At 38.0% G+C, this 27,177-nt stretch overlaps 1 protein-coding gene across 4 annotated transcripts; it reads right to left on the minus strand.

The window, feature by feature from the left end:
* Positions 1–1,936: 1,936 nt before the first annotated feature.
* Positions 1,937–27,177, minus strand: ARHGAP11A (Rho GTPase activating protein 11A). 4 transcript variants are annotated; one of them, XM_033190696.1, is made up of 12 exons: positions 25,114–26,936; positions 21,145–21,215; positions 17,681–17,777; positions 16,850–17,103; positions 16,037–16,200; positions 15,647–15,793; positions 12,477–12,551; positions 11,608–11,688; positions 8,174–8,303; positions 7,249–7,357; positions 5,393–5,531; positions 1,937–5,050 (listed from the first exon to the last, which is right to left on the minus strand). In XM_033190696.1, exons 1-12 carry the CDS (start codon positions 25,240–25,242, stop codon positions 3,462–3,464), a joined length of 2,985 nt encoding a protein of 994 aa, XP_033046587.1. In that variant the 5' UTR covers positions 25,243–26,936; the 3' UTR covers positions 1,937–3,461. The 4 variants fall into 4 exon arrangements, with proteins under 4 accessions (XP_033046587.1, XP_033046586.1, XP_033046588.1 ...); XM_033190695.1 differs by having other exon boundaries at positions 11,521–11,688; XM_033190697.1 differs by having other exon boundaries at positions 11,521–11,688; positions 25,536–25,811.

Below are 27,177 nucleotides of genomic sequence, written 5' to 3' on the forward strand. Positions count from 1 at the left end.
CTTACTGATCAGGAATACTGTGAGGACATTTAATACAGGAAGCTAGAAACTTTCATTAAAGTGATAAACTTGAACATCTGTAGAAATACCAGCTCTGAGCGTTATTTCTAAACTTCCATACAAACCATCAAGTAAAATTCCACTTTGGCCTGAAGAAAAACCATACTCCCAGCATACTGTAGAAGTATGTCCAGCTAGTCCCAGATTCTTAAATGAGGGTTTATGGAGCACCTACTATGTGCACTGTTGAACACTGAAATTTGTTCAAATACTAAAATCAAAATATAAAGCCATACAATAAATATGGCACTGCAAATTTCATCAAGACGGAGGATGAGTAAAGTACCTGGGAGGGAGGGGTCTCAAAATAAGAAACCTGATGAGGTTAGAATCCAGATCTATTTATCTTAGCTCTAGACAGCAAATCCATTGTCATCCACAGCAATTTTATGCAGTGAATAGAGGCTGGCAAAATTCAATTATGTGACACGTGGCCTTTCATTTTGAAGTCAAGTCTCTTTCCCAGTATTTTTTCTTCCATGGATGCTCTTCTGCTTCTTGCATTTTGTTTCAATGCATGCTAAACTCAACAGGACAAACACTATCCATTAAATGGCTCTAGGCTCACTGGCCATGCTGGAGTTAGTATTCATTATTGATGCATAGTGACTTTTTTCAATTCTGAATTTACTTTAGCTCTGTTCAATTGTTATCTTCATTTTGTGGTTGGAAAAAATGAAGTCACTACAATTTACTGGTTTTATGCTGAATTTAATTGAAATACACCAAAATGCCTATGCTTCATCTGAATTTTTTTTTTCTTTTTTGAGACAGTCTCGCTCTGTCCCCCAGACTGGAGTGCAGTGGTGCGATCTGGGCTCACTGCAAGCTCCGCCTCCCGGGTTCATGCCATTCTCCTGCCTCAGCCTCCCAAGTAGCTGGGACTACAAGCGCTGGCCACCACGCCTGACTAATTTTTTTGTATTTTTAGTAGAAACAGGGTTTCACCGTGTTAGCCAGGATGGTCTCCATCTCCTGACCTCATGATCCGCCCACCTCAGCCTCCCAAAGTGCTGGGATTACAGGCGTGAGCCGCCGCGCCTGGCCGAAATTTGGTATTTCAAAAATATAACTTCATATATATTTAAGAGATCACAGAGGCCGGGTGCGGTGGCTCAGGCCTGTAATCTCAGCACTTCGGGAGGCCAAGGCGGGCGGATCACGAGGTCAGGAGTTCAAGATCAGCCTGGCCAATGTGGCGAAACCTTGTCTCTACTAAAAATACAAAAATTAGCCAGGTGTGGTGATGCGTGCCTGTAATCCCAACTACTCCGGAGGCTGAGGCAGAAGAATCGATTGAACCCAGGGGATGGAGGTTGCATTGAGCCGAGATTGTGCCACTGCACTCCACCCTGGGCGACAGAGTGAGACTCTGCCTCAAAAAAAAACTCAACAAAACAAATAAAAAAAACCAGATCACAAAATTAAGGTTTAAATTCTGCCACAATTTAAAAAAATTATTAAAATCCTACATCAATTTCTTAGTGATCGTATTATAAAATGTGGTTGAGCAGTCTATTAAGTTCTATGTATTAAGTTGTTTGTTGCTTATTAGATAACCAAATTAATATTAGATCTTTATTTACATTAATAAGACACAGAAAAGAACCCATGCAGTTACTGCACATGTCCAGACACTTTTAACTTTGTAAAGTGTATTTATATCATTTCTTCAAATATCCCATGAAGTTAGCAACATTATCTCTATTTTGTGTAAGACAAAATAAAAACACATTAAATCAAGTCTAAAACAAAACTTTTCTGACTCTCTAGTTACCATATCTTCAAGCTATTCACCTTTATGTTCCTGTAATACTTTGTATTGCAGCTTTCAACTAACAAAAATAGTAGTCACATGTGGCAGTTTTTTTTTTTTAAACAGACATTTTTCATTATTGATTCATCTCTCAGAAAAGCCAGTTCAGGTAGTATGTACAGTTAAACCCCTAGGACTTCTTACTGAACTAGTCTTCAAATTCAACATTTCATCCTTCCCTTGATGGATATAAAAAGACATTAATGCATTTTTAAAATTTAAAAATTGTTTAAAGCAGACAACATATATCTGAGTATATGAATATTTTGTCTCTGCTTACAATTAGAAATACCATAAACATCTACAAACCTATTTGATATCAAATAAACAAAGTAGAACCTAGCCAAGCACACATCCGATGATTTGAAATTCCTCATCCATACTTATGCTGTAAGTCTGGCTGCTCCGAATGGCATGAATGCTGCTCTAATCTGCTCCAACATCTAAACATGACATTCTAACAACTGATCTGAAAAACGATCTTTAGTGTTGATTCTGTCTGCTTATTCCTTCCTGTACAACCTAGAGAATATGTTCTATTGTTCATAATACTCCTTCCTCAAAGATGTGTAATTTGTAATAATTTAAAATATAAATGTAGACAGATTTGCCTGACAATTTGGTGCATGTTCTAAATGGCACTTTGAATTTCATGACAGCCTTAGTCAAGTCATTTTCCAGAGAGTTATCTTTAATGTCTATGCTAAATAAATAACATTTACACACAGGACAAAATCATCATAGGTTTTTATCCAAGTAAAAAAGGTGAAAGAGGTGCATCTACTATTTCAAATTCCAAAATCAAGCATCTGCATATAAGAAATCACCTTGATTAATTTTTTTCAAGATTATCACTCTTTAAATAATTGCCAAATCTATATTGGACAAAACAGATACAAATGTATTTGTGCAAATTGTCTTTAAAATCGTAGTATGGCTTAAAAGTTATCAATTATTTCCGCATCATAATATATGAACATACTTTAGTCATTACTCCATCTCAGCCATTTGTTCTTTGTTCAAGTGAACACATGGTACACCTACAGGCAACATAAATGAAATTACTCTGCCCCAAACAAAAATAGAATATTAGGATGCTATTGAAGGACATTAATTTCTAGGAATTTTGGCAAGGACAATCAACATTAATATAATTCCAGACATAAGATTTGCAGGGTTTATCTCTACCCTTTACATGCTAGAAATTTATTTTAGAAACCTTATCTGACTTGAGGAAATAGACACAACTTGCTCCATTCTTCCTATCACACAAAAATATCATGTAATTTTCAAAAATTAACTTCTTATAAATCCAGTCAACAATTTCTTTAGAAAGGTAAAGTCTAATCTCTGCTTTAAGAGATCACAATAAAATTAAAGTTTAAAAATTGGCATCATTAAGAAAAACAAAGAATTTGTACAAATAAAAATCCAAGTTGCTTGTACAGTGAAATAAAAACGTTTCAGAGCAAATCTCTTGCTTAATAATCGTCCTGAGCTACAAACTAACACGTAGATAATCCTGCAAGTCATACCATCAACTGCTCACTTTATTTACATTAATGACAAGCATAACATTTACCAATTACAAGTCTACAGGTTTACTTGTTGGTAGTAATTGAGTTTTTCCGATAGGATGTTTTGGAGAACCTTTGTACCAGGCCCTTTCTCTTTCTGATGGTCTCCTAAGGACCCTGTTATGTATCCCAGAAGAAATGCCTATATTGTTATTTACAACCGGTTTTAATATATCATGATTAGTCAGATCATCCAAGGGAAGCTTAACTTGGCCATCAGATAACATCTTCTGTTTACAAACTGTAGTAGACTCAAGAGAAGCATTCACTGAATCTGGGTGCTTCTTCATCTTTAAGAAAGATTTCGAAGGTAACTCCATGCTTGACTTTGAAATTGCATCAATATTTGACTCTTCACATGACATGGACTTCCGTTCTTTAAGACGTGATTCGATACATGAAACAGAGGAATCGTTTGATGTACTTTCCATACAAGAGGAAAGAGCACCATCACAGCTCACTGATTTGACCAGAGGAGAAGCTGTATCACCAAGACTCGCCAATTTATGCCCTACAGGCTGTCTGCTATACTCCAACAAAGAATTAATTCTTCTGACAGACTGACGAACAGGAGTACGCTGAAACTTAAGAGGTGACTTGACTTTTGTTCTATTTGGTTCATTTAAAGAAAGCTTGTTAAACCACTGTATGTGATCTGAAACCTTTCTATGTTCTGTCATTTGTAAACTTTCATAAACTATTTTCTCACATGTTTCCAATGACTGCTGTTTAGCAATTCTCATAGGCCTAGGTTTTGACAAGTTTGTTATAACACATGTACTCTGCTGTGAGAAAGAGGATCTAGTCTTGTCCTTGCTATGTGCTGAACACTTTGGTAAGTTACCTTCAATCATATTCTCATTCTCCTTTAATTTATTATTCAGTTTATCCTTTGGGGACTGCTGTTTCTTTATTTGTTCATCACTGGGGAATTCTTCCTTGCTTAAATAATCTTTTGGCATATTTGAATGAATGTCTTTTTCATGTTCCATCTTCATCTGAGTTGAATAACATTTTATAGTTGCTTCTCTATCAAATGTTTGAGTTTTAAGGGGTGAAAAGTCCCTCTCTGAAAAACATTTTTCACCTTTACCAGTGTGGTGTTCATATTTCTCCTTTGATTCTACTACAGTCAAATCATTAGTTTCAAATAGATTTTCCTCTGGGCTATCTTCTAAATAAGATGGTTCAGTTAATTTTACTTTCCCCACATTAGGTACTGATGACTGCCTGTGATTCATCAATGCATGAAGATTACTTCCAGATTCAGAAAATGCTTTCTGAACTTTCACCAAAGTCTCTTTGGTCACATTATTTTCATCCCCACTAAGAGGGCTACTTGTTATGTTGCTATTATGCTTACTGTTTAAATTGGAAGGGATGAGGTCACATGAAGTAGCAGGTGACTTTTCAACCATAACATCAGGCTCCAAAGAGTTTTCTACCTCAAGATTTTCCACCATTGAAGAAGCTTCATTTGTATCTACTTCTTGAAAACTTGAATTATTAGGTCCTGTCCAAGACATCCGGTAATTTGTTCCAACTAGTCGCTCTGGAGTTAGTAAGTTTTCCTCAGACTTACTGATCTTTTGTGAACCTAAAATAAAGCAGTTCAGTGCTTAATCCTTTGTATTTAACCTTGTTTTGAAATAATATCCAAGCACATGGCAAATAAGTCACTAAGTATTTAATTCTAATAAAGTATTTGTGTTATAAGAAATAATTTTTAACATAAGAATGTCAAACATTTTCATATTTATATGTATAAGCATTTCCCAATTGTTGATATAAAAATACACTGTCAATTCTAATATTTTCACTATTCAAACATGAACTTCTAATCTCTAGAACAGTAAATTAATTAATATATTTTATCATTTAAAAAGCAACTAAAGCAGGATTTTTAGGTAAAACTCTTAACAGTAGTATGTAAATGTACCTTTCTTTGGTAACTTTTCATCAACATCTGGGCTAAAAAGCAAACCTGTTTTTACAGATTCAATTCGATTTTTTAAACTTTGTTGATTTGCAAGTCGCTGACCAACACTTTCATATCTACTGACACCAGAACATCCATTCTGTACGGAAAAAAAAAAGTTTTAGTTAAGAAATAAGCCTAGTTAACTGAAAATATAAAGATAGAATAATTTTTTTGTAGTTATCAAAATCTTTAGCTGATTTAAAAAGGGATATATAATTGAGAAACAATTCTTAACAATGACAAATATTCTTGCCTGCTAATGAAAACTGTGATCATTTGATTTTGCTATTAGTTGGTATTTTATGATCTACTTTTAAAACAGTTTGACATATTAATTAAAATAATTTTTGTGTGTGTTCTGACTCTGTGCTAGGGCCTGTTCACAAATAGTTGGGGCAGTGGGGTACCTAGACCAAAATCTTATCCTTATGTAATTTACACTCTATTTAGATGGGGAAATTTAGACTTAAATAAGATAAACAGTAAATTATATTGCATAAATACAATACACAAGGTGAAAAGTGCTATGGAGAAAAGTAAAACAGGGTAAAAAGGATATGGAGTGGTGAAGAATGGAGGTTTAGTTTAAAATAGGGTGACGAGAAGATGATTTGGGAGTAAAACAAAACAAAGGCGAGAGCCACGAAGATTTCAGGGGGAAGAACATTACAGTAAGAGCAGAATGCCAGTGCAGTCTCTGAAACTGGAGCAGAGTGAGCAAGGGGGACTGGGAGAAGAGCTCAGAAATGCAGCCTTAGAACAGATCACGTGAGGCATTGCAGGTCAACGTGAGAACTGTGGCTTTTATTCATAGTGAAATGAGGAATCACTGGAGAGTTCTGAGCAGAGACTACATAAGCTAACAGATTTTAAAAGAGCAATTTCAGAACTGCAGCAAAGGTAGGAGAAGGTAGAACTATTAATAGGAATTTACTAGAGTAATCCAGCAGAAAGATGACAGAACTTAGAGAAAGTGGGAAAAGTAGTAATAGTGAGAACTGGTCAGTTTGGACATAAGCTAAAAGCAGAAGTTAGACAATATTCTCTAATGGTTTAGACATGGTGTGTCGGAGAAAGTGAGGAATCAAGGATGTGACCATGGTTTTTGGCTTAAGTGACTGGAAGAATGATTTGCCATAACTGAGACAGGGAAAACCACAGGTAAAAGTGTTGTTTGGTGCAGGGGATAGCAGCAGCAAAGAAATGCACCTGCTTGGGACAGGTTACATTTGAAATGCCTATTGGATTAGATATCCAAGTAGGAGAGTCAAAAAAGCAGATGTTAAGAAACAGTCAAGTCGTTCAGAAGAGTATTTGGGATTAGAGAACATAAACTTGGAAGTTTTAAGTAAATACAAGTTGGGCATTCCAAATCTGAAAAGCCAAAATTGTGGATGCTCCAAAATCCAAAGCTTTTAAGCATTTGACATGATGCTCAAAGAAAATGCTCACTGGAGCATTCCAGATTTTCAGATTAGGGATGTTGAACTGACAAAAATAATGTAAATATTCCGTAATTCACCCCAAAAATGGGGAATCTGAAATACCTCTGGTCTCAAGCTACTCAACCTGTATATAATGTTTAAAACTGATGATCGCCTTGAGTGAGTGGAGAGAAAAAAGAGAAGTCCAAGGACTAAGCTTTGGGTATTCCAATGCAAGGAAATTTGGTATCAACTCAAGTATATGAGTTTTGTATAAAAAGAACAGAATGTGACTGTCACTGGAGGGAAGGCAGGGTTATGAGTGTTTTTTAGTATCAAGTTTATAGCATTATGCTAATATAAAGATTAATAAAATGGTAAGAAACTTACTACATCTCTGCCATTTTTCCCTAGATTGAATTTCAGACGAAGAGATCTTCGAACCTTTTCTTTATGGCTGAGTTTAGGAGAAAAGCAGCCTGCTTTTCCTGATTCTACTCTAGAAGTGGAATTAAAAATGTCAGTTTATAGTATAAACACCAGAGAAATACCTGAAATATAAAATTTGAAATAAAGTCCACAGCAAATCATACTGATAATAATTGGGTGGGTTAATAATTCTTTAAAAACAGTTCAACTTTAAGATACCATATATGAACACATTGTATTTGCATATAAAAATGATCTGTTAATCTTAAAAGTTATGTAATCAGTTATAAATCAGAATTGTTAGAATAGGCTAGCTTTTTAACCTAACAGGAATTTTTTTGTTTGTTTTTCTTGAGACAGGGTCTGACTCTGTGGCCCAGGCTGGAGTATAATGGCATAATCACAGCTCACGGTAGCCTTGACATCCCTGGACTCAGATGATCCTCTCACCTCAGCCTCCCAGGTAGCTGGGACTACAGGTGTGTGGCACCATGCCTGGCTATTTTTTGTACTTTTTATAGAGATGAGGTTTTGCCACATTGCCCAGGCTGGTCTTGAACTCCTGAGCTCCAGTGCTCCACCCACCTCGGCCTCCCAAAGTGCTAGGATTACAGGCATAAGCCACCGTGCCCAGCCTCTAACAGGAAATTTTAAACTTACACCATCGACATAAAATAGGATTTTAAGCAAGCACAGTGGACTCAAATTAGTAATTTTTCTCTGGTGAGTATTGAAAAGGCAATTGATCAATAAGACTATAAAGCCAGAAGGGATTTTTTAAAATTATGACTCAAATATGATGCTTAACAGAAAGATAAAACATTTTATTAACTATGTGTATACCAAATATTTATCTGATGAAAACAAAATGTCCTGGATAAAGTACCTGCAAACTTTTTTGCCTGCAATTCTTTTACTTCGCCTTGGCGCACTTGCAGTGATCAAATGGTTTCCACCACTGGGTACAGGAGAGAGTGAACTCTGAGATGACCCTTCTGAGTTTGTATCGATGTGAACTACAAAAATAACCACATGTAATATACCACGCATACCTATTTTCCTTTTAAAGTATAAAATAGTAATAGCTACAATTAGATTCAAAGCTTTAATTTCTATACCAAGCAACAACTGAAATCACTTAATTTCTGGTTAGAAACTTCAAGTGTCAAATAACCCAAATCAGCTAAGAGAAAGCATTCATTTCTTACTTTTGACTTGCCAATTAAAGGTCAGATTAAGCATTACTTTTATATTAGAGCTTTTCTTTAAACTCTTTTAATAATACAAGGCAGGGATAGGCACCATTGCAGACTGGAAAAAAACAAGATTTGGAGACAGGCTTGAGTTTGCTCCATCACTTACTAAATGGCTTTAGGCTCTGAAAATGGACTTCTATAATGAATATTACTGTTATCTATATAAAATATTTAGTAAGTATCCAGTACATAATACTAATTAATGGTATTATAAAAAATAAGCTATTGGCAAACAAGTTGGAATCTGAATATTTGAGATACACCTGCTGGCCAACTGCTACCCACCTGACTCCAGAATGTAATTTGTTCAATATTTTTGGCAAGTAAACAAAAACTAATTATTCTATAACATGCCTAATCACTTGGCTGCTGCTGTGTTCCATTCAAATAATTACTGGTACAACAGAAGCTCGATTTAATTATTTAACACCATTTATATTATGAAATCAACTACAGTAAACAGTTATGAAAGAAGTAAAATAGTTATGAACAAAGGCTCCATATACACTTGACTTATGTTTGAATCGTACCCGGGACACATTCAACAAACATGAACCCTCTCAATTCATCTGAGTTATTAATAAAGAATTCACAAAGTTTCCCAAACAGAGACATTCACATTTTTTCAATTATGAAAACAGAAAAAATACGACTATCATAGTAACTTTTGGGTACATTTAGCGAAAGAAAATTTTGGAAGCCAGTATTATACATCTAAAGTGACATAAGTAGCTTTATTCTAGGGCTGCAGTCTAGTCACTTTAAAAATGTGTCCAGCCAGGCACAGTGGCTCACTTCTATAATCCCAGTATTTTGGGAAGCTGAGGTGGGCGGATTGCTTGAGGCCAGGAGTTCAAACTAGCCTGGCCAGCATGGTGAAATCCCGTCTCTACTAAAAATACAAAAATTAGCTGGGCATGATGGTGCATGCCTGTAATCCCAACTACTCGGGAAGCTGAGGCACAAGAATTGCTTGAACGTGGGAGGTGGACGTTGTAGTGAGCTAAGATCATGCCACTGTACTCCAGTCTGGGAGACAGAGCGAGAACCCCGTCTCAAAAAATAAAAATAAAAAATGTGTCAATGGTCGCAGAAGGCACAGTCAGAATATATGGAACAATGCAAATTTATCACATATATAAGAAAATTATGGCCAGGCATGGTGGATCACACCTGTAATCCCAGCACTTTGGAAGACCAAGGCAGGTGGATCAGCTGATGTCAGGAGTTCAAGACCAGCCTGGCCTTATGTGGTAGAACCCCGTCTCTACTAAAAATACAAAAGAAAATCAGCCAGGTGTGGTGGCGGGCACCTATAATCCCAGCTACTTGGGAGGCTGAGGCTGGAGAATTGCTTGAACCTGGGAGGTGGTGGCTGCAATGAGCTGAGATCGTGCCATTGCACTCTAGCCTGGGCAACAAGAGCAAAACTCTGTCTCAAAAAAAAAAAAAAAAAAAATTATGAATAGATACTCTATGGATTACAGACTAATGTTGCCTTTATATATTTTAAAAAGCATCATATTTGTTACAATCTAAACATAGAAATCAATCTATTTTCAATTTTGCATATGGAATTTGTTGAATTGTGGCTGAGAAAGTAGGGTCAAAGAAAAATGGTGTAAAAATAATAGAATTACTGTTGTTGAATTTTTTATTTTTTTATAAAGAAAATTCACTGATTAGGCAAGCTCAAACTAAAAATAGCACAGACTGTTTAACCTCTGTTTTCGGAGCTTGGAGGAGGAGAAGAAGGAATCAATATGTTCATCTTGGGGAAGATGTAATGCTAATAAGCAAAGGCAGGTAGAACTACAATTCCCATTTGCCATTTGGAAAAAGTCCTCCAAACTGCAAAGCCTCTTAAATATTCAAAAAAAAAAAAATTGAACTATGTGACTTAAAAAAGTTTAAGTCTCCAACCTGTGAACACTGCAAAAGCTATAGACATAAGCTTCAGAGTTACTATCATCACATTTCAATGAGCCCTAGAGAACCTGTGAAGAAGTGGTTTCTTCTGGAAAATCTCAAGTTGCTATTCTGTTCAACTTCTCAATAAAACAAATAAGAACCCTTCTGGACAACAGAAAAAAGAGAGGCTTTGGGGAAGAACTCATATAACTCAGATAATGAATTAAAAATGAAACTTAACATTGTCTGAAACCAACAAAATAAAAATCTAAAATAATCAGAGATCACTCACATTTTGACTAAATGTAAAATAAATGAGATGGAGGACCCTGGGTTTAGAGTTTCATTTCATTTTTGGTTGATCATAAGGTTAATATAAGCCAACTTGAATTCTGTATATGCTAAAAGAGCCAATTCAATCTAAGACCCAGACTAATCTTCGGATTAGTGTGATCATACTCTATTATTCTCTGAAGGCTCTGGTTGGCCACATTAGAACTTGTTGTTAATTTGGAAGAAAATGGCTGGGCTGGTAAGGGATCTGGAAGCCATGGCACAAGGAACAGCGTCAACAAAGTTCTAAAGCTTTTACAAAAGGTACTTGAGTCTAAAACTTTAAAAATACCCTCATTTTCAAACCATAACCTGCAATTGTAACACTCCCACTTGGGAATCAGAGATAATCAAACATCTGGCAACCTCAATTCAACAAAGGACAGCAATAAAGCCACAGCTATAGACCCAGAAGTACCTGTAGCAGGATTCAGGATGTCTAATCACATAAAACCTAAGCATCAATGCTATCACCAGAAGCCCAAACTACTACTCTGGGTTATCATAACTTTCAAGAGATGTGGTCATAACACACACAGATATACACACACACTATATTGAAACAGTGTCTATTTTAAAGGCAGGGGGTTTTATAAAAATTCATAAATTTGATAAAACACAGAAAAAAGTTGTAGTTCCTTAGGGTGGTATTATTCATATGAAATTGCACTGTGCCTGGAATAGGCACCCATTTTAATGTTTACAATTCATTTATATAAATTCTATTTGCTACCTGATACTGGTGTAGAACTGCTATTGAAGAGATTACTTGGCAACAGCTCAAAGTTAAAATTATGCTTGATGGACTTCCTTTTCTTACTTGAGAAACCATGAGAAGAATCTACTGGCAATTTACGTTTAGCATTTGGTGTAAGAATCACTGGTGATACAGACAGCTGCGCTGAAAAAATATCAAAACAAAACCAACTTGTTTCTACTGCAGAGTTGACAACATATAAAAGCTTTACATTAATTTCTTCTTATAAAAATATTACTTAAAGCTAAACAAAAAATGAGGATATATTTACATTATCAGTTAAACAGATGTTGTTTAACTAAAACACTCTGCAATTCCTTAAATGAAAATAAGGAAGTCGCAGAGGCAGGACTCTTAAGAGACAGCAGTTACTTAAATCTAACAGACTAAAAGATGCATATGATATATATTAAAAAATATTAATTTAAGGAAGACATTACAATCAAGGAGTTGAAACAAAAACTAATCTAAATATTATTTTTGCTTTTCATCATAGTTGAGTATTAACCAGTTCATTTCTTCATTCTAGAAAACAAAAGATCATATTGCCTCTTACTGGCTGAATAATTGCAGCCACAAGCAAATTAGGATAAAAAGTTGAAATACACAATAATGAACTTCTAGTCCTAAGATAAAAATGAGGTTGAACTATTTTCACATGCTCAATAGCATCTAAATTACAAACAGAAAAGCATGATTAAGAAGACTAAAGACATAACAGACTGAAAAAATTTTTGCCTACAATTCTGGGTTCATTATAGCCTATGTAATTAGCAATGTCACAACATAGTATATATAGTACAGTATGTCTATTAAAAATATTTGATTTGATTAAATTTGATTAACTAAGTTAGATAATTATTATCGTAACTATAGTTTATAGAATATTATACAAGTTTTAATTAAAATAAATGCATATAATAAATACCTACCAATTCTTTCTTGTTGAGGTGTAACAGAAGGTGTTCTGTTAGATTTAAATTTATTTAGTGCTCCACTAACAAAATCTGAAATGCAAGGCATAAGCAATTACAACTTAACATTTACTTGTCTTTCACCAATAATTCATATTAATATTTGCGGTTTTCGTTCAACATGTAACTTTATATCGGCTTATAAATTTTAAGTTATTTAAGAGGAATTATTTCAAAATAGGAAAAACACTAAAGGATATATTTTTATTCATTCCCCACTTATACTTCCATATCCCTAAAAAAAGAAAAAAAAAAAAAAGACATGATACAGAAAGAAATGTAATACAAATACACGTAAGGTACAGTAAGGGTAGGGAAGAAGAAATCATTACATGTTAAGGCAAATGATGAAGGTCTGAACTGAGGCAAGAACCATGGAAATGGAGGCACGAATAAAGATATTTAAAAGATCAGTAGAGATGGAAGTAAAAATATTGTATCAATAAATAATGTAAGCAAATGAATAAAAGTGTCTGGAAAACAATAAATAACATAGTTTGACTAAAGTTGCTCAAAGACAGGAAACAGTAGGTATGCTAGAGCAATCCTACGAAAGACCTTGAATGCCAAGCTATAAATATCACTATTATCAATTAAAATTCCTGAAGGGTATGTATGTGAGATACTTGAGTAGAGTTATACATTTAAAATGTAAGCCTTGGCCAGGTGCAGTGGCTCACACCTGTAATCCGAGCATTTTGGGAGGCCGAGGCAAGCAGATTACTTGATGTCAGGAGTTAGAGACCAGCCTGGCCAACATGGTGAAACCTTGTTTCTACTACATATACAAAACTTAGCCAGGTGTGGTAGTGTGCACTTGTAATCCCAGCTACTTCGGAGACCGAGGCAAGAGAATCACTTGAACCCAGGAGGTGGAGGCTGCAGTGAACCAAGATAGCATCACTGCACTCCAGCCTGGGTGACAAAGAGAGACTCAGTCAAAAAAAAAAAAAAAAAAAAAAAGTGAGCCTTAATAGCAATACATAGGGAAGATTCAAGGAGGAAGCATAAAGACCAAGATTCTTTTTTTTATTTTTATTTTTAATTAATTTATTTTTTTGAGATGGAGTCTCGCTCTGCCACCCAGGCTAGAGTGCAGTGGCACGATCTCAGCTCACTGCAACCTCCGCCTCCCAGGTTCATACCATTCTCCTGCCTGAGCCTTCCAAGTAGCTGGGACCACAGGCGCCCGCCACCACACCCGGCTAATTTTTTTATATTCTTAGTAGAGACAGGTTATCACCGTGTTAGCCAGGATGGTTTCCATCTCCTGACCTCGTGATCTGCCCACCTTGGCCTCCCAAAGTGCTGGGATTACAGGTGTGAGCCCCCGCACCCGGCCAGGAAGATTCTTACAGTAACGATGCAATAAACACTACAAAGATAGAATCTTATATGACATGAAAACTGTCTGATTATAGATGGTAGAGGACGAGGTGGAACCCATGGTTAAAGCCTGAGTATCTAGGGAATAGTGGTGCTGTTAGAAGAAAATGGAATTCACACAGAACCGGGTTAAAGAGGATGAAGATGGTCATTTCAAAATGTTAAGCTTAAAACACCAATGAAAAGCAGATGTGATGAGGTCTGCCTAGCAGGCCGTTAGTAAAGCAGAACTGACATTTTCAAGATAACGGTGGTACAGCTGTGATGGTTATCTATTTAGATGTGATAACTGCACCTACAGGACTGGGGAAGAGGGCGATAAAGACGATCTGCATCTGGGAAATATGTCCATTTGAGATAGGAAGTTTTATGGGTTGCAGTGTGTTCTCCAAAAAACCTATGTTTAAGTCCTAACCCCCAGTACCTATGAAGGTGACCATACTTGGAATTACTATCTTTACAGATGTACTCGAGTTAAAATGAGGTCATTCAGGTGCGCCCTAATCCAATGTGTCCTATAAGAGGGAAGTTCTGATACAGAGCAACACCACGGGACGACATAGGCAGGGACTGGAGTGACACAGCTGCAAGCCAAGGAATGCTAAGGACTGACAGCCACTACCAGGAGCCAGAAAGAGGCAAGAAAGGATTCTCCCCTGCAGGTTTCAGGCATTCTGCCAACACCTTGATTTCAGACTTCTAGCCTCCAGAACAGTGAGACAAATTCCTGTTGGTTTAAGCCACCTAGTTTGTAGTACTTTGCTACAGTAGCCCTAGGAAAATGATACATAAGTCATCAATATTATCCTATCTACAAAGGAGGTAAAGAAGAAACACAAGCATGCCATAACAAATAAGCCAAAAGATGAGAAAGGGAATGGGACAGTTAGTAGCATCTGGTTCTGATATTCAAAAGATAAATTTCCTAAAGTAATTGGAAGAAGAATGGCCTCTGATTTCTTGATCAAGGAGATTGCAAGTTTTATTACCAACTCCACCATCACAAAACTTTTGGTCTTTCTGATTCTTCCTTGATAATATTTCCTTCATTATTTAGTTTGTACTCCTAACTAATCCATGTCACTAACAAGTTCAAACAATAATCTCGTGCCTGGATTACTGACACACATTGGTGACCATTCTCCCTACTTCCAAGTCTCAATTCTTCAAATCAGGTAATTTTCTAAAATTTTTTAATCATATCATACCTCACATCATAAATCTTCAATGATTCACCAACACCCAGGTTAATTAATATTCTAATTCTTTAGCCTGGCATTAAGTTTACCATAATACCATCCTTCATCCTTATGCTGAACACTTCACTCAAGTCATACTGCTCTATTTACATTAGACATAGGTTACTTCTTCCCTACACAAACCTTTCTTCATAGCATCCTTCTCATCTAGAATAGGATACAAGTATTCTAATCCTCCACCCAATCCCACTAAATTCTACCCATTATTCAAGAAGGTTCAGTTTGACTCCTCTTTGACAAGTTCCTGATTGTTACAACCCAGGGAACTTTCTCCTTTTAATACATCTTATGTTTATGCTAAAGATTTAGCACTTAACATTAGATTGTGCTATCGCTTTAACTTTTTACATCCATACGTCCTATCTTTCCAGCTGTGCTATAAGCATCAAAAAGGCACATACCACAATTCATGCTTCTTTATGTGAAATGTACTTTCAATTAAAGCACATCACTGTACCTCCATAAAATGGGACTGCCACTTACCTCCTACACTTTGTCTTCTCTTTCTCTTATATTCACCAGGAGTTTCATATTCACCTTCTTCAAAGCCTTCCAGTGATGGAGTAGCACAGAGCCCATCAATACCCAACATAGCTGGTATCTTTTCCAGGATAAAATCTGGTACACGCCCTAAATGAAAATGTTCACAAATAAGACAATTATTATTCTTCCTCCACTCTTCCCCAAAAATGTTGAGATAGTAATATACCAATTTCTTTTCTTTTTGTCTTTGCAGGAGGGGCCGGTACTGTGGGGTGGGGGTGAAATCAGTAATATACCAACTTTCTAATAGTTGCCTTCATAGTTCCTTTGGAAGAAACAGAGATTTTCCTCATTTAAACAAATCCTGTTAATAATGCAACTACATCTTACCAATATCTGAAGCATAATCGATAAGAGTCTGTACTACTGCAGCCTGTAATCGTAGCTTTTTTTCTGTGTTAGAAGACATCTTTTCATGTCCTTCATTTGTCTGAAGAAGATTTGGTGCAAATATTACTGCAAGATTGCTGCTATCCATCTTATTCTCACTGGATCTTAAGTGAATAAAGGCTTTATTAGATGGAGTCCAAGGTAAAAATATAGAACAGTTAAAATAACGTAGGTAGTACATTTTGAAGACCTCTTACTATCAGTCATACACAAGGCAAAACAGTTACCCTTCATGTACATGATTGGCTTGAACACAAAAAAGAACCAGAAATATATAGCCTCTCTATATTTAAATATGTATTATAAAAATCATGCTAATCTTAGACTTCATACTTTGCTTTACCACACGAATTGAACATCTTTATCTGATTTTCAAACCTACACATAAAAAGTTGGAAGTATCAGAAGGCAGCAAGTATGTCTAGAATAAGTAGGCTCACTGAGAGCAGGGAGAGGAAAATTTTGAAAAGCGAAACAGAAATATTTAAACAAAACCTTTCAGTGGACAATGAATCTTATAAACAGCAATGAACCATTAAGGCATTCATGATGATGACTTTAAGATAAGGAAATATTAAATCATTTGGTATGCTGTTTCTTAAATTACAGAGTATACTCCTCATAGTAAAGAAATATATAATTTTTAAAGAAAAATTTCCATTCCAAATGAAATGGAACATATCTACAAGCATTAAACATTAGTTAGTTGAAAAATTCAACTATTACTTGCCAAGAGTTTTAATTACCACTTACCTAAGAGAAACATTCCTGAGGAAGTTAAAGAAGTATCTTAATACATGAACTGTGTGGTCAGCCAGAAGACAGGAGAGCAACAGTGTAGCTTTATTCTTTTCCTCTGTGCCTAACTGTTGAGCTTTCAAAAGTGCTTCATGCAAATTAGCTGGGAGAATGGGCTCTGGCAATTCCCTAAAAAACTGCTTAAGAAGGCCGGCAACATCACAAGGAGGTGCAGAAGATAGACAGCCTTCACCATGATCCAGTTTATTCTGAAATAAATATAATAATCTTGAGTATTTTGGCAACTTAAGAGTTTATTGCAAATAAAGTATCTTTTGTTATACTCTAATAAGAGTTTTATTTAATAAATTTCTCTTAACTCTTATTTTAAAATATGTCACTACTTTATTTTTAACGATTTTTAAATTTATTTTTATTTTTATAGAAATGTGGTGCAGATTTTGTGGCTTGGGTTGGCTTCAAATTCTCAGGCTCAAGCAATCTTCCTGCCTCAGCCTTGCAAGTAGCTGGGACTACAAGCATGTGCCACCACACTCAGCTGTATCACTCCTTCTAGAAGGCTAACAACAATACAGTTTAACAAATTTTTTCATTTTATGTAATAGTTGATAGAAATAAGAACCATGAATTTAAAAGTTATTAAATTTTTAAAGCACGATAGAAATAATACACCATTTCTTTTGGGAAAAAAATTATTCTGCCATGAAAAAAATGCAAATTCAATTTCTGTCAACTATTTGTATTAATAGTTCTAAATATTTCAGTTTTAAAAACCAAATCAGAAAATGGTTCAAATGAAAAATTATAGTTCAACAATATGCTTACCTTTAGCGCTTTTAGGCGAATAACAGATCCTGATTTCCGAAAAAGCCCTTCGGTATGAATATGTTCTTCTAAAGATGTGCAAGCATCCACAAGAAAGCTGAAAGAGACGTTTCTTCAGTTGGCTAGGTATACATCTTATCAAATCCTATTCCTCTGCTAACACACATGAGCAGGCCAAGCACTACATAACTTTCAGAAGCTCTAAAGTCACAAATCTCTGTAGTCTTTGAGATAAAATGTTACTTTTAGTTGTCTACGTGCTTCCTAAATTCTTTTCCAAGGCCCATCTTTTCACTCATAACAACTCCAATGTGCACACTAAATTTTATCTTTCTCAGTCCTACTTCATTTCTGTTTCCCTTCAGGACATGAGACGTGTCTTTTTTTACTGCTTCTACTTCTTCATATCTCAGTCTCCACTCACCCTTCTCCAATCATTCTCATACCTCATAACTCCAAAGAAATAGCTGTCTTCAAGCTCACTAACAGCCTCTGCCTTGCCAAATCCAGGGTCAGTATGTTGTCCTCATATTGCTTGATGTATCACCATCTGACACACCTGACCGCTTCCCTGTTCATCTCAAAAATACTTTTTCACTGCTCTGTTACTTTTCCTGCTGTCTCCCTGACTGCTCCTTCTCAAACTCCTTTTCTCATTCCTCTCATGCCAGACGTCTACATGCTGGAACAACCCAGAGCTCTGTCCAACACCTTCTTCTTTTGTCTACTATCTCTCCATGGGTGATCTTCTCATACTGGTGCAGTGGCTGAATGTCAGCCTTATTTATAGATGGTAACTGACAAAACAGTCTTTTAATTAAATAAAAAGTAGGTAATGAAATTACAATGAAGATTTAGTCATTATTCCTGGGAATATGACTTTGCAATTCCAGATGCTGAAAATCTGTTTTTTTTTTTTTAATTTTTTTTTCTTTCAGTTTTTATTTTGAGACAGGGTCTTGCTCTGTCACCCAGGCTGGAGTGGTGCTATCACTGCTCACTGCAACCTTTGCCTCCTGGGCACAAGTGATCCTCCCACCTCAGCCTCCCGACTAGCTGGGACTACAGGCACACATCACTACGCCCAGCTAATTTTTCTATTTTTTTGTAGAGACAAGGTTTCACCATGTCGCGCTGGCTGGTCTTGAACTCCTGGGCTCAAGCAATCCACCACCTGGGCCTCCCTAAGTGCTGGGATAACAGGCATGAGCTCCTGTGCCCAGCCTGTTGAAAATCATTATAAGTGTTTATTATAAGAAAATCAAGCCTTTCATAGGACGTTTAAAGAGCATAATGGTTAAGCGGTTACCTAAGAAGACTGTGAATCTACACCTATAGGATGAATGGGGGGAAACTGTCCTAAAGCAACAAGGTGTTCAATAATTGCTTTTGGATGACATGTCAATTAAAACCTAGATTATTGGTCTATAGTAGCCAAAAGGAACCCTACTTTAGATGGAGGGGAAATGCATTAAGAGATAAGTTTCATCATATGCATTTTAAAATTATATTCTTAAAACATAAACTTTCCTAGTAATTTCTGATGCAGTTAGAATAGGCCAGCACAGTGATGCATGCCTGGTAATCCCAGCACTTTGGGAGGCCGAGGAGGGTAGATGACCTGAGGTCAGGAGTTTGAGACCAGCCTGGCCAACATGGTAAAACCCCATCTCTACTAAAATACAAAAATTAGCTAAGCGTGGTGGTGGACACCTTTAATCCCAGCTACTCGGGAGGGTGAGGCAGGAGAATCACTTGAACCCAGGAGGTAGAGGTTGCAGTGAGCCGAGATCATGCCATTGCACTCCAGCCTGGGTGACAAGGGTGAAACTGTTTAAAAAAAAAAAAAAGGTTATTTATAAATAGTAAGTGGCATAGAAAAGCTAAGTGATACATAATACATTTTCACAAATACTCTAATATCTTAGCTTAAATATTCTTTTATCCAATATTTCTTTGCAAGAGCCAGGGTCTCACTCTGTTGCCAACGCTGGAGTGCAGTGGCAATGGTCATAGCTCACTGCAGCCTCAAACTCCCAGGGTCACACAATCCTCTGCCTCAGCTTCAGGAGTAGCTGGGACTACAGGTGCACACCACCTTGCCCAGCTGATTTTTCTTTAAAATTTTTTTTTTTTTTTTTTTTGAGGCGGAGTCTCACGCTGTCGCCCGGACTGGAGTGCAGTGGCCAGATCTCAGCTCACTGCAAGCTCCGCCTCCCAGGTTTACGCCATTCTCCTGCCTCAGCCTCCCGAGCAGCTGGGACTACAGGCGCCCGCCACCTCGCCCGGCTAGTTTTTGTATTTTTAGTAGAGACGGGGTTTCACCGTGTTAGCCAGGATGGTCTCGATCTCCTGACCTCGTGATCCGCCCGTCTCGGCCTCCCAAAGTGCTGGGATTACAGGCTTGAGCCACCGCGCCCGGCCTAAAATTTTTTTATAGATGGAATCTTGCTTTGTTGCCCAGACTGGTCTCAAAATCCTGGGCTCAAGCTATCCTCCTGCCTCGGCCCTCAAAGTGCTGGGATTATAAGCATGAGCTACTATGCGTGGCCAATATTTTTTAAACAAACAAACAAGAAGTCAAAATTATTACTGAATTGGTAATTCGGTATATTACTTAATCTGAGTTGTGGCAAAAGAATTCATATAGAACTGAAAAGTGACTTTAACAGAACAAAATTTTTTTTGTGTGATTTCTAACATTTACTTATTACTGGACTTTAAAATCCAATCCTGGGAAGGGGTACAAATTATCAATTTAAAATACGTAAAAGTTAAAAAATTTTTTTTTGAGACGGAGTCTCACTCTGTCGCCTGGGCTGGAGTGCAGTGGCCGGATCTCAGCTCACTGCAAGCTCCGCCTCCCGGGTTTACGCCATTCTCCTGCCTCAGGCTCCCGAGTAGCGGGGACTACAGGCGCCCGCCACCTCGCCCGGCCGTTTTTTTTTGTATTTTTTAGTAGAGACGGGGTTTCACTATGTTAGCCAGGATGGTCTCGATCTCCTGACCTGGTGATCCGCCTGTCTCGGCCTCCCAAAGTGCTGGGATTACAGGCTTGAGCCACCGCGCCCGGCCAAAAAATTTTTTTTAACATTAGCTAATGAGAGATGAAATCATTTGCTGGTTTGAAACAAGTATGTTTTAATCAACTATTTCTTTTAAACTCTCTAAAACCAGTTTGAAATGTTTACTCTCTTCTTCATTTGCCTGGCTAGAAGGCTCACTGCAGCCTCGACCTCCTGGGCTCAAGCAATCCTCCCAACTCAGTCCCCTGCCTAGCTGGGACTACAAGTGTGCTCCGCCCAGCTAATCCTTGAATCTTTTGCAACAAGGTCTCACAATGTTGCCCAGGCTGGTCTTGAGCTCCTGGACTCAAGTGATCTGCCCACCTTGGCCTCTCAAAATGTGGGGGTTACAGGCATGTGCCACTGTGCCCGGCCTTCTTTATTTCAAACTCTGCTTACCTTGGAATGTGTCCATATTCTGGTACAGTAGAATGGGGCAGTGCATTAAAAGGTACTCCAAATATTTTACCCTAAAATGACAAATTCAGTTACTCTAACACAAATATTAGGCATAATATCAGTTTTCTTAAACTTTAGGCAAATTAAAGACCTCGGGAAATTAAAAAGAATCAGAAATAAATGATAAACTGTCAATCAAGAAAAAAACAATCATTTCAAGTGCATTCGATAACAAATAATTACTATATTAGACAGGATGCTAAGTGCCGGGAGTACAAAGATGGCCAAGATAATGTCATTCCCCTCAAATAATCTAGTAAACTCAAGTTTCCAATCTGATCATAAAAAATAATTGGGTTAGTGCTTAGTAAATTCTTAAAACAGAATTTGGACCAAAACACTAACATTTACCCCAAAAATACTATAGGTTCCTTTAATGACCTTATAAATACTGACTAGATACTTTCTTTTGCTCACCTTATAAACACACAAAAGACTAAGTTAACTGAAAAGCAAAACAGTAATTCCTGTCCTTCATTGAGTCTTCCTAAAATTATATCAGAAGAGGTTATTTTTATACCTAAACCATTTTCCACCTTCTACAGAAGAGTGCTTTTCAAACCATGCCCTGAGGTAAGCAAGGCAGGGGTGTGCAAATATTTAAGTCAAACTTCATTTAACTAGCTGGAAACCCATTTTTAAAACCTCACATTCAAATTTTAATACATTGAAGATCCCGAGAGTAAAGCTGTGTGTTATTAACTTGAATGTTTTTGCACACTGAAGGATAAAGAATCTGCCACTATCTTTGTGCATGCATTCGAACCTCTTAAAAATGTGTTGCTTTCCATAGCACTGAAAGGTAAATTCAAGTCTGTAAATGTCTGGTTATTCAAAATTAAGTGGGTATATAATCTCACATGTTAATTTAGTTTACATGCATCTGCTCTGTGAATGCTGCTAAAGTACTTTTTTTTAGATATCACAAGTTATCAAGCAAGTAGCATTTATGTTTTAAGAGCATTAAATTTAACTTTATATTTACAATAAAAATCACTCAGCATTGTTAATGACACAACACAGTAACAAAATTTTACTAATTCCCTTTCAAGTGCCTGGCTCCAATTAATTTACAAATGTTTTAAGCTGAAAAGACAGTATGGTATAGTGAGTGCTTAAGAGAGTAGGCTCCTAAAGGCAAAAAAGCCAGGTTTTGTTTTGTTTTTTTTTTTTGGAGACAAAGTCTTGCTCTGTTGCCCAGGCTGGAGTGCAATCTCAGCTCTCTGCAAGCTCCGCCTCCCGGGTTCACCCATTCTCCTGCCTTAGCCTCCCAAGTAGCTGGGACTACAGGCGCCCGCCACCATGCCCGGCTAATTTTTTGTATTTTTAGTAAAGACTGGGTTTCACCGTGTTAGCCAGGATGGTCTTGATCTCCTGATCTTGTGATCCACCCGCCTCGGCCTCCCAAAACGCTGGGATTTAAGGTGTGAGCCACTGCGCCCACAAAAATGCCAGGTTTTAAATCTTGACTTAAGATTTAAATGCCAGGTTTTAAATGCCAGGTTTTAAATCTTACTTATCAGCTGAGTGACCTAGATCAAATTAACGTTCTGTTCCTCAGTATCCTCATACAGATCCTAAGTCATAGAGGTGTAGGAAGAATTAAATAAATTAAAACATACAAAACACTTGTATCACTGTCTGACACAGAATAAGCATTCAAAACGTATTTGTTAATATTATGATCATCATTTTAAGCTGAGCTATTTAAAAAATGTTAGTATGGGCAACCCCTTTATTGGGTAAATCAGAATTTTCTTGATACTGTGCAGCCAAACCAAATGTAAAAATAAACCAGATACTTAAGCTGGTAAGTCTACTTCTGTTATATATAACTAGAATTCAGCGTGTTTTCTTCCTTAAGTCTTATTATTTAGAATAACTGGCTTCACAAGTAACCACTATAATTTAATCTCATAAAATGTTTTTAAAACTTTATGTATTAGAATCTCACCTATAGTATCATTTTAAAAAAGATTTATAGTACTTTTCTTTAAAAGCTCAAAAACTACAAATAGCTAACAAACACAGTGGGCTACAGAAATTGTTTTCAAACAACCTACCTATCCCATTAGATCTCATAACACAATGATCTATATTGCTTCATTAGAATATTCTTGTAAGTGTTTCTAGCTGAATTTATATGGCATGATTACCAATTAGGAGGCAGACCATTGATATGACAACTATCATTAGATGAAGAAGTGGCACGTGACACGCACTGTGTGAGGCCTACATAAAGAGCTTCACTTTTTAAAAATCCCTAAACAATTCAAGGAGAAATACTACTGTTTCCACTTTATAGACAGAAAACTGAAGCTTAGGGAAATCAAACAAGCAGCCCAAGTTTACAGATGTAGCAGGGGTAGAACAGGACTCAAACTCAGGTCTGCTTGACTCTGAAAGCAGGCATCAGTTTTTCTTGTTAAAGGGTGAAAAGGCCGGGCGCGGTGGCTCACGACTGTAATCCCAGCACTTTGGGAGGCCGAGGCGGGCGGATCACGAGGTAAGGAGAGAGGTAAGGAGATCGACACCATCCTGGCTAACACTGTGAAACCCCGTCTCTACTAAAAATACAAAAAATTAGCCAGGTGTGGTGGCGGCGCCTGTGGTCCCAGCTACTCGGGAAGCTGAGGCAGGAGAATGGTGTGAACCCGGGAGGCGGAGCTTACAGTGAGCCAAGATCGCGCCACTGCACTGTAGCCTGGGCCACAGAGTGAGACTCCGTCTCAAAAAAAAAAAAAAAAAGAAAAGAAAAGAAAAGAAAGAAAGAAATAAAGAAAAGGGGTAAAGGGGTGAAAAAAAGTCCATATACAAACTTCCATATACTTACAAAATCAGCTACATTTGAGATCTTGGAAAACCAGTTTTACAATCAGAAATCACTGTAGCTTTTTAAATGTAAGTACATGTATTGCCATTAATTTGCTACCAACAAAAATAACTTCTCCAAAGTTTATCAGCGACTAAGAGGTACACATATTAGTTTTGTTAGTGGTTTTCTTCTCCAAGTACTTTTTTAAAGAAACCATAAACTATTAAGAGCAATGTATATTAATTTTATTAGCTTGTCTCCAAGTACTAGGAAGTGCCATATAAATTAGGCACATAAATTTAAAATAAAATGCTTTACATTCAGCTTATTTTTCACAATGGAATTCTTGATGATGTGGCAGAGCTATTAAAATCTCATTCAAAATCCCTTTACCTCAACCACCAAAACATCAACAACTTTTCAATTATTCCACTCTGGCTTCTCAATTTACCCAAATTAAAAAAAAAAAAAAAAATTGCTGTCTCAAAAGTATGACATGGCCAAGCAGCAAACTTATTTCTCAAATTGGTGAATATGCAGTTATCATTTGAAGCCTATTTCTAATGTTCTCTCATACTTCTTCATCTATGGATTCTTCTAGAAAATGCACTGGTTTCCCTTGTCCCTCTACAACCTTACTCTAAAACAAGGGTGGAGGGGTAGAGTTTTTGTCCCTCCCAACGTACTACCTGTTCCAAATACAGTAAGCTGGCAATATCTGGAGACATTTTTAATTGTCACAACCGAGAGATGCTACCAGCATCTAGTGGGTAAAAGACAGACATCCCACAATTCACAGAACAGCATTTCCTCTTCCCCTAACAAAAATTATCTAATCCAAAATGTCAATAGTGCTGAAGTTGGAAAATCCTGCAACTTTCTCTCAATGATCAAAAATCCTTACGGGAAAAAAAAAACACCAAAAACCAAGAAGGTCCCTTTTTAAATATCAGCAATCAACCATCTGAACTGAATTACACACCTAACCATTCTTTGTGATACACAGAGTGAACATTTTAGCACGATCTGGTAGTAAGTGATGATAAAGGGTGTGCCCTTTCTTTCAAACCTAAATCCCTTTTCACAGAACTTACCCCTATTTCCGTGGCTGCTGTTTCGTGTCTCCTGCGATCGCACTGCCTACGGACACCCTTCACCTTAATACCATAGAAGGCCCGCAGATGCTGCAACAGGGCCAACCTCACCAGCCTCTGATCCCACATTCCGGACACGTCGATCGCTCTCTGAGGCAGGATGCAGGTCCTGACCCTCGTTCGCCACCAAGTCTTCCAATTTCCAAACGCTCTCAAATCTGAACTCCGCTCGGCTGCCTTCCGGCCCCGTCTGGCACTCCTGCGGCCCCGAACCCCGGCCACTTCCACGGCTTTTCCTTGATCCTCACTCACATCTACTTACACAGACCCTCTTCTCTTAGCCCTTTGATCCAGCCACACCTCACTCTTCCTTCACTTACACCGACCTTCTTTCTGGTCACCCAATCCTTTCAGATACTCACATAGACTTCGCTTCTTTTTGACTCTTCCCGTTTCTCGCCTATTGCCAGATTCTCACCACTTCCGACTGCTTCCAACGATCCCCCCTTCCTCCAAACCTTACTGTTCCCGTCTGGTTCGCTCTGAAATGTGAAGAGGACCCTTCTCGCTCCTCCAGCCCCAGCAGGCTCAACTGGGCGCTCGCCCCCGCCCCAGTCTGGCCGCCGGACCAGCCGGCTGCTCAGGCAACTCTTCCAGTCCCGGTGCCCGCCCGGGCTGGTCGCCGCAGTCACCCCGTCTCACAGGCTGCTCGTTCCCTCCCCCATCAGCCTGCCTCTAGCTCCCGGCCTGCACATCCCGGTGGGATCACTGAAGCCAAGCCGTTAGCCTCATGCTTCCGCCCCCACCTCCTCCGCAGACACCCCGAGCCACCGCGGCAGTCACACCCGCAGTTTCAGCCCAGGCTCAAACTGCAGCGCCAAACAGCGCTCCACATCTGATTGGTCCACTCCTCTTTTCAAAATCAGGGCCCCGGAGGGTGGCCGAGAACTGCCTGTCTTGGTAGGTGCGGGGGGAAGGGGTGTAACGGGCAAACCCAGCAAACATGAAAAGCAGGATGAGTTTCACTTGTTCCTTCAAGGCCAGTTTTTGGGGCGGGGGAGTACTGTTTAAAGGATATTTAAATACACCTGGCCTGCGCCTCAGACCACACACGGTATTTGAGGAAATGTAAAAGACACCTTGTTCCCGTTTTTTTCCCCGAGCTCGGCTGTCGCTGAAGGACCTCTTACGAAGAAACCGTTCTACGGAACCCCAGGTGAGACAACTTGAGACAGGATTCATAAACGCTGATTTCAGTAACCCTTACCCACACAGCCCTTGGTGGGAACTTCGGCTCTATGAGAACTGGTCTTTGGGGGACTGATGGTGATGCTGAAATCTTATTGCATAGGAAATTAAGTACAACAAAGAAGACCCGTCGTGAGAGGAGAGTGCGGAAGAAATGAGAAGTCTATGGGAGGTGGCAGCTGCAGAAGCTTGGAGTTGGATTTGGAGTTAGGAGACCCGGAGGAACCCAGCTTTCGGTTCAGACGGTTATCTTGTTGACTTGCACGACTGCAAACTTTTGCATTCTGAAACATCAGCGATCCCGTCAAAATACTCTGTTTCTGGAGATGTAAGAAATATCCCAAGGCGAGATTTAGAGCGGGAGATTTGGACTCGATTTAAATACAGACAATATAGTATGCATTTACTAACACCACATCTCACCCCCACTCAACTCGGTAAGGGCAGCAACGTAACTTTATCTGCCATATGCACTCCTGTATTCCCATTACCAAATAGTGCCAGGGACTAAATGAATATTTGCCCAATGAATGAGTTTTAAGGAGGAAACGTTCTTTTAAGTAGGAAAACACTACTGAAAACCTCACTGAGTTCCCTGAGAATGAAAAGGGAAATCTTCCCTTAAGCATTAGGCTTTGCTTTTAGTGCCACTAGATGACACACATTCTTTTCCTCAGATATTAGCTCACCTAGCTTTCATTTCTGTGAAATCAATACATGAAGTATCTGCCAAAGGGCCTTCCTGAACCTTTTACCGGCATCCCTGCTTGAAATAAGATGATTTGTGCAACTTTCAAATTAGGTCAGAGTTTTTTT

Source organism: Trachypithecus francoisi, unplaced genomic scaffold (genome assembly GCF_009764315.1).
Source record: "Trachypithecus francoisi isolate TF-2019V2 unplaced genomic scaffold, Tfra_2.0 Lachesis_group3, whole genome shotgun sequence".
NCBI classification, from domain to species: domain Eukaryota; kingdom Metazoa; phylum Chordata; class Mammalia; order Primates; family Cercopithecidae; genus Trachypithecus; species Trachypithecus francoisi.

Coding starts and splice junctions, on each gene's coding strand:
- ARHGAP11A (XM_033190695.1), bottom strand. CDS start 25,242: ATGTGGGATCAGAGGCTGGTGAGGTTGGCCCTGTTGCAGCATCTGCGG. Junction 17,778..21,144: donor GAATATGGACACATTCCAAG/GTAAGCAGAGTT, acceptor CGTCTCTTTCAG/CTTTCTTGTGGATGCTTGCA. Junction 11,689..12,476: donor ACCTCAACAAGAAAGAATTG/GTAGGTATTTAT, acceptor ATATTTTTTCAG/CGCAGCTGTCTGTATCACCA.